The 13,512-nt window shown below is 43.2% G+C and overlaps 1 protein-coding gene across 2 annotated transcripts in view; it reads right to left on the reverse strand.

Annotated features, from left to right (window-relative positions):
* Positions 1–13,512, reverse strand: part of BRCA1 (BRCA1 DNA repair associated) — a 46,251-nt gene that overhangs the window by 22,954 nt on the left and 9,785 nt on the right. Inside the window, exons 5-10 of one of the 2 annotated variants that reach the window (XM_060282280.2) lie at positions 13,337–13,425; positions 12,188–12,279; positions 10,026–10,119; positions 9,082–9,130; positions 3,846–3,973; positions 298–3,480 (exon numbers count right to left, since the gene is read on the reverse strand). In XM_060282280.2, the coding sequence (XP_060138263.2) occupies positions 298–3,480; positions 3,846–3,973; positions 9,082–9,130; positions 10,026–10,119; positions 12,188–12,279; positions 13,337–13,425 (3,635 nt within the window). Of the gene's footprint in view, positions 1–297; positions 3,481–3,845; positions 3,974–9,081; positions 9,131–10,025; positions 10,120–12,187; positions 12,334–13,336; positions 13,426–13,512 lie in introns of both variants that reach the window. The other variant, XM_035136493.3, reaches the window with a different exon arrangement.

Genomic DNA, 13,512 nt, shown 5'->3' on the forward strand with positions numbered 1-13,512 from the left:
GGAGAAAACAAGAGCCTCTGTTTCAGTTAGCATTTAAAATGCAGTATGAAGACATTAAAGTGAAACAGGATTCTTCCTTAAACTGGATATATCAAAGGAGGTACCATCGCCTCCTTAGCTGTTTCTACCGGTATATATGGGCCTATGGCTTGCAGACACAAGCTAACTCATAAAACAGTACACCGTAGTGTAAAAACACCTCATTTTCATCTGAGCAATAAGAAGCAAAAGAGAGAGGATTCAATATGAAGGTAGGGGATTTAAAATAGCACAAATTAAAAAATCATATATTTGTACCTAAATTGAATTCTGAATCCACTTGTTCTTGCTGTTCATCTTTCTGTTGTCCAGCATCTTTTGAGACTTCATCCCTGGGTTGAGTGGCTTTTTTATCCCCACTAAGACTTTCCAGATTTGCTCTAGAAGTGGGAGCTGGAGTTAAGTGTCTTGAGTCATGAGGCCTGCTGCGGAAATCCTCAGCTGTGTGTGACTGGGAAGAAAACAACTTCATAGAGCACTCCGAATCCTGACTTGGACAGACATGCTCATCCTTGGTTTCTACATTACATTTGCTGCTGCTCTTCAGTGCTGGCACCCCTCCCGATGTCTTCTTTTTCAATGGTTCTAGCGGTGTGCTTGCCGATTTGCCAAATATCAGTGCCTGAAAGGATGGCAACTCTTCATCTTCACTGGAATCTTCCTCCGAGGATGGCAGCTTCCGTGCCCATCTCTGCTGTGTGCGAATGAGGCCTTTATGGCTCAGCCTGGAACTTCTTCTGTTGCCACTACCCAGGTCTCTCTTAAGTGGGGTGTGCTCCTCTGTGGCAGGAGACATGGCCAAGCTATCTCTCCTCTCTATTTCCCCAAGGTTAGGTGAGCCCTCTATGCTTCTGATGACAGGGCCCAGCAAGCCCTCTGGTGTCTCCGAGGACAGCTCAAAGCCATGGGACTCCTCCTCAGCGCACTGTTCCATATTATTACTGTGAACCAAACTCCTAGGAGCGCCTGTACTGCAATTATTGGTTGCTTCTTCTGTGTCACCATGCAGTTGCTTTTGTTCCATGGGGCTATTCTTTTCACCTTGGATGCCACAGAATTCAGAATGTGGTAGCTGACAAATTACAGGACATGGCTGTATGAATTCTGGCTGAGCGCTTAAGGCCAGCCCTTTGTTTTTAGTGCTTTCAGATTCTGCATCTTCAGAGTTGTCTATACTAGAACTTGTCTCATTAATGACACTTAAACTGGTGCTTTGGATGATGCCATTTCTCCAGACATTTGGGCTTCCACTGCTGCTGCTGTTATTTGAGTTTGCAACTTCTCCCCTAATTTGAGGGGACGTACTCTTTTTAGTTACTGGCTTTTGACTTTGCTGAGGACTGTCAGGATTCTTGCTGGCTAATTGATCTGGTGTGGATGGATGATCTGGGAACGCAGTTTTTGAGGCAAGCTGCGGGTGCTCAGTTCTCCTCTCATGATCAGGGAAACCAGTAGCACAAGATGCCAGTCTTTGGACAGAGCTGTTCACCTCACAGGCAACAGCATCTCTTCTCTCCTCACAAAATTTATCGATGCAAGTCGATTTCTTCAAACAGTCAACCTTGCCATCTTCCCCCAAGCCAATGCGGGTCTCTTTTTGAATTTCTGCAGCAGATTCCTTTACTGGATGCAACAAGAATGACTGGCGTTTGCAGCCATTGAATATCTTCTGCATGAAGTTTGTATCCAGTTCACTGTCCTCAGTTTCTGAGTTCAGCTCCAAAGTTCCTGCAGCTTCATCATTTGTTTCAGGGGGTTTACAGCTTCTCATCATATCCCCTGTGCAAAACTCATCGCCCTCTAGTTTCTGGGTACATAACACATTCTTCTCAGTCTGGTGTGCTACTGTGAGCTGTTTGTCCTCAGAAGTGGTTTGCTCCACCTCCGGAGAAGCAAAATGCAGAAGTGAGCAGCTGTCCTGGGAACTTGCACTGGGAACAATGCAACAAGGACTGCTGCCCTCTGTGGTTTGTTCAACACCTACCTGAGGAGAAGCTGGAGGGTTAGCACAAGCTTCACTTGCATCCCCTTCCACGTCCATCAGGCTGGTATCTGACAAAGATAGGTCCTTTTGGAGCCTGCCCTGCAATACATTGGGGTAATTTTCTGCTATGGAAGACGTTGTCATGTTTTCTTCATGAGACCACCTACGCTTCTTTGTCTCTCTCTTATCCAACTGTTTCCTTCCTCGCTTTACTGGCTCACTTCTCCTCCAGGTTTCTTCTGTTGACAACTGAAGCCTTCTGCTCCGTCTGACTTGCACACGGCCTGCGCCAGCTTCCCTTAACTTATCATTAGTCTGTATCTTTGCCCTCTCAGGGGACCTGGAGCTTCTGTCCATCATTAACTGCAATGCACCAACAGGCTTGATTAACTGTCTACGTATCTTGCTCAAAGTGTTACTTTTTTTCTTTAGATGGTTAAGGTTTGATTCTGGCGATTTCTGGCATATACTCTGAGATGGTTCATTTAAATCAGTTTCCAAAACAGACAGCCCTTCCTTGACAGGAAATTCAGTTGGCAGCTCAACTTCCTTTTGATCTGCCACAGGGCTATCATCTACAAGAGCAGGAACTTGGCCACCTTCTTCCAAAGCAACATCTTCATCTCCACCAGGCCTCCTACTATTTACTTCCACATCTTGCCTCCTAATGAAGTCATCTGGTAGCAATTCAGATGTAGCCTTCCTCTTTCTCGATAATCTTTTTACAGGTGCATCACAGGATTCTGTATTCATAGCAACGCCTTCCTTTGCTTGGATACGAACCGTTTCACTCTTATTCCAAAGAAGGGTTGATTTGTGTTTCCTCTTGTATGTTCTCCCAAATAGTTTATCTTCAGCTTTAGAGGCAACTGGCTTGGGCAAAGACCTGTCACCTTCACATTCCACTGTGAACAGTTTCTGGTCTCCAATCTGCTCAGTCTTCTGGGAGACCAGAGAGTCTCCATCTGACAAGTCTGGATCTTGATCCACCTCCTGTGTGTGAATATCTTGCAAGGATCTTGGAGAAAGACCCTCCTTGCTTTTAGACAGCCATGCTTTGACTTTCTGGATGCTCCGCATCAGTTTCTTCCCAGAGACTTGACTCAGAGGACGCTCAGGGGAAGTTTGTGACTGCAGTAGCTGTTCCTCATTTTCACACAGGATGTGTTTACTTCCAGAAGGCAGCCCCATACTAACATTTCCTGCATCATGACCAGCCTGTTTATCTGCAGTGGGCTTTGTGGCTTCACCAACCAATGGTGCCATGTTGAGTAAAGAGCAAGAACCACCCTCTGGCACGGAATTGGAGTTCCTGTCATGTTTACCCAAGCAGGGATCTGGAGAAGACAAACCCTGACTCTTTGCCACAGCAGCATTCTTCTCAAGAATTTCTAACTTTCCAGTGCTGGCCATAGTTCCTTCTGTGTTTCCAAGACCTTCCAAATAATCACATACACCTGAAAATAGAAAAGATTAGAAATGGGATTGGCTTGCCTCTTACACCAGCTACCTTTCTTAACTGCTGCCTTCTCACTACCAATTAAGCTAGTCCAAGCCCTGCCACCACTCTCCTAGGAACCAGGTTCCTGATAAAGCTACCCTAACCCTTCCCAGAAGGGGGGCTATTTTTTTGAGGAGTTGTGGTCAGGTTTTGGAACTCCCTGTGATAATGCAGCAAGTTGTAAAAATCAGGCCCAAGAAAAGTGTGCTAGCTGAATTTCACAAGACACAAGTAAAAAACCCCGAGTGGTGAACTGAGCCTGCTTGATGCCTAGGCATTTGGATTCTTATTTCAGGTGCCATCGAGAAAAAATCCCCATACCTAGGATATTTAATGATGTCTCATCTTCAGCACTCAGCTCAGAAAACTCCATGTGAAAAGGGCTTGGGCTTTCATTCTTGGCACGCCCTTCATCAACTCGAGCTGGATAATTTCGTCTTAAACTCACACTGCGAAGAAGAAAAATGAAACAAGAATGCCCAGGTGACCAAATGATGAACTGCAAACAACCTCTTAAAACCAGGTTCCTGCCTTTAGGGTTTACAACCCCAGTACAGGGGTTCAGGGAAATAAGCACAGTAAAGAACGAACCCTTCAAGGTGCTCACATTATTATCCAAAGGCCTAAATTTAGGCCTCAGATATCTAAAAGACCACTTCCTTCCCTGCAGACCCTTGTTAAGATCAGCAGAGGAAGCCCTGTTGGTAGTTCTTAACGCCCTCAAGGGTTTTTTTTGGGGGGGGGGCAGAAGAGGACTTTCTCTGTGACAGTCCCTAAGTTAATTGAATGCCTTCCCTACAAATATGAATCTGGCACCTTCATTATGTAGCTTTCGTTGCATCCTGAAGATGCATCTCTTTATCCTAGCCTTTGACACTCGATACTTTTGATTATATTTATTTTAAACTCTAAAGTTGTGTCTTAAATTGCTGTGCAGCATCCTAGGACCTTGTGAAGGGCAAGTAAAAAAATCAATATTTTTTTTAAAATCACGATGCCTCTATACCAGGCATCCCCAAACTTCGGCCCTCCAGATGTTTTGGACTACAAGCCCCATCATCCCTGACCACTGGTCCTGTTAGCTAGGGATCATGGGAGTTGTAGGCCAAAACATCTGGAGGGCCGCAGTTTGGGGATGCCTGCTCCATACTGTGTCCATACTCCCCCCCTATTCTTCCAATTTGTTTCAGGAAATCTAGAAGTGAGGAAAGATTGACAACAGAAGATGGGAATGACATATGGCATCTCCCAAGCAACTACAGCTGTTCCACTGGGTACCAGGACTTCTGTAACCAATTAAGAAGTGGCAAGAGTTGCTCTCCTTGGCCCATCCCATTCAAACTTCCAATAATAGAGCTGTTGAACCAGCCATCATGCAGTTGACCCATCTTCCAGGACATGATGGTCATCTAAAGAAGTCTTGATGCAAATGCCAACTAAGCACAGGAACAAAGAAGTGGGATAAGGAACTCTACTTGTTCCAAGCTCTGGCATATCTCTCCTGTTGCATCTGAGAAGACCAGCTGACTCAGAAGACAACTTGCCTGAAGCCCAGTGAGTGGCCCAGGCTGTAGTTCCTTTACCCTCCCAGTTCAGATGTGTGTCATAAATGCTGCAGGCTAAGCTATAAATTAACAGCTACCACCAGAATCCATTGCTCCTTTTAACATGCCACTTGGAGAAGTAGTGAGAAATGTATCTCCTTTTTTCTTACTCTCTTTCTAAACTGTAGTCAGAGGGCTTTGGAGGAGAGGTATGAGAGCTCTATTGTGCTGTAATAAAGTGTATGTGCCTGGTAAAAGGTCCTGTAGGCTGGTCCTTCTCTTTTAGCTTTGTTGGTTTTAGGGTGAATTTGGTTGCTTTTATGATATGCCACAATTTTTTGATATACTGTATTGGCTGCTTGAGTGGGGAGAGTTTATTTGTGACTAAAGCAGAGGTGGATAAGCTATGGGTCTCCTAGGTTATTGGGCTACTCCTCTCATCTGCCTCAATCAGCATGAACAATAGTCAGCCACAGGTTGGCCACACCTGGGCTAAAGTGTGCATTATCCTTTGACATCCCTGACTATTACAGAATTTTTTGTAGCGTAGGAATATATTGATCTGATGTTTATGAATTTTGTATAACTATGAAACTACCCCCACCGAGTGTCATAGAAAAGATGTTAAAAGATTCATGCACAGCACCAACAAGTGGCAAGAAAGAAAAGAAATAAATCCACTAAAACACTTCAGCAGGGAGAGACAGTAGCAAAGGTCTCACTGACTAGAGCTGCAACTGCAAAGTCTGACCTTGCTACAATGAGACAAACTACTGTGGAATAACTTGTGCTTTGCAGAACTGGATTTGTGTGACTCTGTTCTCTGCTCACAAGCCATAGAAGCAAGAGTCAAATTTTAATCCTCAACGGGAACAAGATAGCCATAAGAAGCACACGCAGTCCTGTTATCCTTCACAAATTGACCCTGTTAGAGCAAATCAGCATGACACATTCAGTCCTCACAATGCCACTCTAAATTTCCCACCCAGCCACCTGCCTATTTTCAGTGATCAACCATTGGCCCTGTGCACAAGGTTCTCTGATCTCCACTTTTGCCTCCTTTTTCAGTTCTCTGCCTGTTCCACCTACATCTTTTCCTTGCCTCCGTCTTCTCCACCCAATCTTCCTTTAGGTCAGGTGCGCCAACTCTATGGGGTTGAGGCTTCTACAGACACCCCCCCCTAATGTCTGCTGGAATGGGGCTAAGCCCCCATAATCTTGAGGGGGCAGAGGCCTGGAGGGAAGTCACTGCACGGCGTCTCCCAAAGCTGTGCCCCCTGGCAGGCGACTGTCGCAACGGGAGGAAGCCTGGTTGGCCTCTCCCAATGTGACAGTCGCCACACATGTGATGGGTACAACTCGGCACCTATGCTTCAGGTGCTAGTTTCTGAACTCAGTGCCCCTTTTTTCATCAATTTTGCCACTGGACCCTTTCTCCAATTCCCGCACAAGCAAATAACAGGTGGCAGTGAGACAGTATTTTGATTTTTTTTAAGCCTATAAACCTGTGTTTTTCAAACTTGGATTCCCCAGCTATTGTTGGACTACAACAGCTGGGGACCCATGTTTGAGAAACACTGCTATAAACATAACAGATAAACTCCTGGAAAGTGAGCAAGTAGCTCTCTCTCAACCTACCACCCCCAAACCAAGGGTTGGATCCAGAGTAAGATAATTGTACAGTACTTAGGTTCCATAGATTCAATGGGAACCAAGCACAATAAGAACAGAGTCCCTGTGAAAAGGCCACAATCACTACATTTCTTGTTAAGTACAAGGAACGATGGCAGAGATAGTGTATGCAGTGCATCCCAATGTTCTGAACTATAACTCCCACGATCCAGGACCACTGACCATGCTTTTTGGGCTGATGGGAGCTGCAGTCTAAAATATATGGAGGGCAACATGTTGATCCCATGTATTATGGGATAGCCACTACATTTCTATTCGGCATTTGAGGGGGAAAGCAAAGAGAAACTTCCTCTACAGCAACAGCTCCATGAAAAGCACCAATGAAAAAATTCTGTAAAGGTCTATCTGTTTAGACATTCAGTCCAGGCAGAGGGAGATTTTACTAAAGTTAGCTGCAATTCGATACACCTCAGGTCAATCGAGTTCCAGTGCCTCCTCAGAGCCCCTTCCAGCCCAAATTCAGTGTTCAACTGCTTGCAGGAACCTTGTGCTTCATTGAGTTGCATGCAAACATGTTGCAATTTTAAATATTTATAATTCAATTTAAAAACACATTTTTACATAAAAGCAGGGCATTTGCATACTTAGCAAAAAAAAAGCATACTATGCAAATTAGGCTTCCCAGATTTGTAGATCGGGACAAGGCAACCCTATTATGCCTCAGATTAAAGCAAGGAACACATACAAATGTTTAAATTGCACTAAACTGTAGAAGTAGTAAGAAAATCATTTTACATTCAGGGAAGAACAGTCGCAAGTGTGGAGCTCTTTTAAGGTAGCCTTTAAATGGCTACTCCCTCCTGCACTGTTGTGAGTAGAACTTTTGGTTCAAAGAAAGTGGCCTGAAATATAATGTATTTGGTACTTTTCCTTTGAATTCTGCATTCCCCTTCCCACAACTCCTGGAACGAGCTGAGCAAGGAACAAACAACTGATGGGAAGCAGGGTCTGCACTGGCCCTATTTTTCCTTTGTTAGCAACCCCAGATGTATGTCCAGTGGTGGTCTTTGTTTTGCACCATGAACCTTAAAATTATAAAGTGAATTTATTATGGCATGAGTTTTCATATGTAAGACTGATTCACCAGACGCATGGTTAAACAGCACAGTTTCATCCTCAAAAGGCTCTAAACTGGATGGAAAACTAAATATATAAAATGATACATAATTCATATTGTGAACAGATGTCTGCTTTCGTTGGCCCAGAATACTGTGTGTGAGGGGTGCCATTCATAGAGCACACAAAATCCTATTTATGTTCTATCATGAGTTTGACCAAAAGAGCCCTGTTGAGGATAACAAAAAATCTCAAGGACAAATAGACCAAATTCACTTGCAACAAACAAGCACAGGGAGCAGGATGACACACTTTCCCATCTCTTTTGTGTGTAAGAGAAGACTTAATGCTTCTGTTCTTGGTTAAGTACAAACCATTGTTTGTTGCTTGCTCTGAATGGCAAACGGTGGTTTGTTCAAACCAAACTAGCAAGGCAAGTTATCACACAAACAAAACACCCTGCCTTGTTGACAAACTGCCTTGAACAAATCAGCATTTGTTTAAGTTCAGCCAAAGCAGCAACTATGCTTCATTCCTAACAAGAAACGGAAGCTTTAAATCTCCTCCCCTCATATGAGGCCAAGGTTCACTGATAGAAGAACAAACTATTTTTTAACATGTCTAAACTGGGTCAAATAGAAACACCCCCAGGAGCTGCTCCACTGCACTGGGGATTCAGCAGAGGCAGTTTAAAATCTCACACTGAACAAGTAGTTGTGATTAAGCAAGTACATGCTATCTATTTTTTTTTTTGCATTTTATAATTAACTTAGTGCCATCTTCTGAACCCTAGATATAAATGCAGATTAGAACAATAAATTTATTAATGATCTACTTCACAGGTTCTGGGTCTTCAAAATAAACTAGAAGTCAATACTCGGTTGTCCCTGGGTTGAACTAAGCTTTCTGAAAAATACCACCCTGCACCCTGTCACCTTTCCTTCCATTCACATATCCATAAAGAGCCCAGCAAACATTCCACATAGAAAACATAAGCACTCAGCAAAGAGAAGACCAAGAAACAGCCATTGCAGAACACTTATCTTCATAGGGTGCTACAGAGTAACAAGGCATTAGAGTTGTTTTTTTCCTCTTACCTGTACTGCACAGCTGCAATTCACAGATCCAGAGGGCCATTAGCACTACTAAGTATTAAAGGAACATCTGCAAAGCATGGTAGTGTACCACCCCCAAGATGCAGCAGGGGGAAAATGAAGATTGTAAACAAAAAGGGTACTAACAATTTGATTGGTGGCTCTACTCACCATTTGATTGTATCTGCCTTCTTAAATGCATCTTCAGAAGAGTCTGATCCTTAAATTAACAAGGTTTACTATTATAATTTTGACAAAAAGGGGATTCAAAAACCACAATTAGCATTGTTGGCTAAGGTTTAGCAGGATCGTAGCCACTCTGTTCAGAACCTAATGCTTTCCCTCAAATATTCCATAAAATCCAGGTTGACTGAATCAGCAATACAGCTCATAGAAACATATAAATAAAAAAAATATTTGCTGGCAGACAGTCCACTGGAATGTGAACAGTGTACCTGGATCAGGGCCCAGAAAGTTAAGTTTGGGCAGGATTTGGTCTTGGGAAAGCAAGGCAGATAGCTGGTTTGCATGCCACAACAAACAATAAACCATGGCTTGCTCTGAGCAAGCATCACTCTTCTTTGCCTTCTAGACCTGCCTAGAACAGGAATGAACATCAGAGGTTATGGTATAGTTTCTCCCCAAACAAACCCCAAGTGGAAGCCAAGGTTTGTTCTTGGCTTACCACTCAGATATGTTGGGGAGAAACAAATCATGAGTCCCGGTTCACACATACTGCTATGCCAAGCCTCACTGTTTTCCCCAGCTCCAGGCAAGGCAACCAACGTGGGAGCAATTAAGCAGCATGCACGAGCATACTTGTTTACAGTACCGTATGTTTGCAGTAAGTTCAAACCCATTTTCAGCTATGCCCACTAGGTGATCTGGGGACAAGTTATAGCAGTAAGCAATTATTCTATTAGGATCCACCAAGATTCACCATTCCTTATAGTAATCTACCACAAAAGAGGACACTATTAAAGAAAAAGTAGTAAAACAAAAAAAACAGGCACGTTTAGGGATACAAAGGTGCTACTTTCAGCAGACGACAACAGGTAAGTATTATTGTTCTAACTCCTGCTATTCTGACTGACCCAATTTATTGAAACACTTACCAATTTCAAACACAGTGAATTTACTGGAATTGCTTTTCTTTCTCAGGGAGCGCCTTGTTCCACCAACTAATGGCAAGTTGGAGGTCTCACCTTCCTAAGGGAAGCACAGAAGATGTGTTAGGGGCCTACAAACGTTAACATGCAATCCAGATGCAGTCTAGTCTTTAGGTCTCTGTATTCATCACAAAATTGATTCTCTCCCATGCTTTTCAACATCTATATGAAGCCGCTGTGAGAGATCACCAGGGGTTTGGGGCTGGATGTTCACCAGTATGTGGATGATACCCAGCTCTACCTCTCTTTTAAATCAAAACCAGTGAAGGCAGTGAATGTCCTGTGTGAGTGTCTGGAGGCAGTTGGAGGATGGATGGTGGCTTTCTGAAGTTCACATACAAGCTTACCTCCACTGGATATTCAATTGGTGACCAGCTGTTCACCAGAGTAAAATGTTAATTTTAATGGTGAACAACTTTGTTTCATTATTTTTTTCTACTACAGTTATGGATTGTAGGAAAGTTGTACCCAGTAGCCATTTCCCCCCCCCACGATGTCCAAAAAATGTAAAATTTCCGTTACAAGGACTAAAAAAACCATAAATGTCATTCTTTGTCGAGAAAAAGCATGTCTTTGCAATAATTTTCAACATCAAAAACTTTGGGTTCTATCATGCCAACATGCTGAAAATTGATGTTTTCTAAACCTAGCTTTTCCACCAAAAAAGTACATTTATAATTTGTTTTAGGCATTTATAAAATCTTTTGAGTGCTGTTGTATTTTTCCCCCTGAAATCCTCATCCTCTTATTGAGCTTCGTGTAAAATTTCAAAGAGATCTGATGATTGGTTATGGAGGAAAATAAAATAAAATGCACATGTGCCAAGGGTCTCAAGAGGGACAATGCAGATTTCACAAAACTTTGAAGTGCTATAAATTTAAAACCATTTGAAATAGAGGGGGGGGGAATTAAGGGGGTTTCTTTCAACCATAAGGGAAGTGTGTACACCAGGTTTCATCAAAATCCAAGACGGTGGGTGACAAAACCCTTGTTTTTTGCGCTGATTTGATGTGGAATTACCCTTTACTTCCCTTACCCATCAACACCAGTGCTGCTTTTCACTTTGTTATGGGCTAGTCGGCCTACTCAAACCATTGCAATTTTCTTATATTTCCTAGCTCAGCTGCCTCTATGTGGATTGGGTTCCTCCCCTTTAATTGATGTGCCTACCCTTAAGACGATGGCACTCATGATTATCCACCAACAAGATCTGACTTTAAGGCAGGTCAGGAGCCAGAGAAAGGCAGAGTGGGAAAACAAAAAGGGAAATGTAATTGTGGTGACCAGTTAACTTTTATCTCCCAGTTTCTTGAAGGTTACTGCAATGCCAAAACCATTTGGTTATAACAAACCTTTGCTTTAGTCTGCAGTGTCCCTTCTTAACAGTTACTCTTTGAAGCTTCCCTGAAACACATTAGTATGGAAAAATATCCCTCACAGCGGTAATTTTGATGACAATTAAAATGCATTATAGCTTCAATACTCCAAAGCAATAAAAACAGCTTTCATTCAGATGCTTTTTAAAAATAAATAGTTATTCTAAAGGGAGTGATTATATGCTAGCACTTTTCACAGCCTAGGAATCTAACTCAAGTGCTGTTTATAATTTTATAGGCTAAGCAATTGAATTTGAAGCCATCTTGCTTAAGCCAAGCGGGTCTGTATTTGGTCAACGCCCAGATGGGAGTCCACTTGATAACCCCAAGTACGCTGCAGATGTTGGAAAAAAGGAAGGAAGATGGGGAAGAAGGATGAGGAGAGAAATCCTCTATGCTACATGAGCAACCAGGCTGGCAAAATGTAGAGGACTGGATCAGGCCTGTTGCTATCACATAATGGCAGCAGAGCCAGCTCAGGATCCAGCAAATCTTGTGCCAGTCCAGCTCTGCCCCCAGAATGCCTGTTCTGGGAGTTTCCGCTGGCTACTGCCAGTCATAGTTTCCTCATACCCACCATTTGGGTGGGCACATCAGGGCATTCCTCACCAGCAGTGCCAGGGAGAGACACCTCTATCTCACCAAACCTTCTCCAACATAGTGGTTCAAGGGGTTGGATAACTCTGTAAATATGATTAGGATAGCAAGCAAAATGAGAGAAAACACTGTTACCAAGCTAGCATTTCTCTTTTTCACTTCCTTCATACTCTTCAGTCTGTCCCTGTAGCCTTTACAATCAATGACTTGTTTTTCTTTCTGTGAAACTGAAGCAGAAGCATCTTCTAAACCTTTCTTGGGGAAACACAGATCATCTGAAACTGAGAAGATTAAGATAATCAAGCAGCAAACCCTTCATCTCAAAAACCTGGGGCATGAAGTCAACCTTTTAATAAGAGGAGAGCTTTGCAGCACAAAGCAAGCCGAGCTGCACATTATGGTTCAGGAATTCTGCTGCCTTTGGACTTGGATTGGGGAAGGGGGCACTTCCATTGGGGGCAACCAATATGTAACAACATTTGCAGAATGCAAGCTTCATTTACCATAATTTTATACAGAATTTTAAAAGACTCCTATTTCTAAAACATTGCAAAACCAAAATGCTTCCTCACTCCTAGTTATCATACAATTGTCCAAATAGGAAGGTACTATATCATCTCTGGAAGGCACCCAGGCTCAAACTTTGCTCTACTTCAAGAGGAAGGGCTCCAAGGTTGTAGACTAATGTCTTCTTCTCCCACGACAGGCAGCGACCATTTCACATGGGGGGTTCCATTCCCAGCTCCTGTACATGTCAGCGGAGTGCATATAAGCACATCCTGCCCCCATTCTACCTTCTTCCAGGCCCACAAGGACTCACGTGTCAGCAATTGTGTGTCAATTGGACACACCTAAAATGGTCACATCCTGTATTCAGTCTGGTTCTATGAAGCCAAGGTAAGGAAGATGCATTTCAAAGGGTACTGTTTGACACCTTAGAGCAGGGAGTGGCCCTCTAAATGTTGTTGGGACTACAACTCCCACCATCCCAGACCATTTGCCTTGCTGGCAGTGCTGATGGGAATTCAAACTGAGTCAGTTTTCCACCTGTCTTAGAGGTTGAGATAGGATGCCCGAAGATGAAATGCTACAGACCAAATCATTTAGAACTTTATAAGGCAAAACTATCATCTTGGGATCTATTTAAGGATGCAGAAAATCAGTTGTGCAGTTCTGCATCACAAGAAGACAACCGGGGGGCAGAATTCTAACTAACCCAGCTTGCCCTCCCCCAAGTCTAGCAAGTCTCGGAAGAAGAAGTTCATGGAGATACATAATACCTACACTTGAGCCCCGTGTCATGTTCAAAACCACGGATGGCTTCCAGCACCACTTTGATTACTTGCTTAAATCGGACATCTTCCCATAGACTTCTGAAAAAAATCAAGACAACAAAGATGTGTAGTCAAGAAGCTGATATGGATGTTTTTATCTACAGTCCCCTGAGACACAGCGCTCAG

The sequence above is a fragment of the Zootoca vivipara genome, chromosome 12, assembly GCF_965207765.1.
Source record: "Zootoca vivipara chromosome 12, rZooViv2.hap1.1, whole genome shotgun sequence".
Classification (NCBI taxonomy): domain Eukaryota; kingdom Metazoa; phylum Chordata; class Lepidosauria; order Squamata; family Lacertidae; genus Zootoca; species Zootoca vivipara.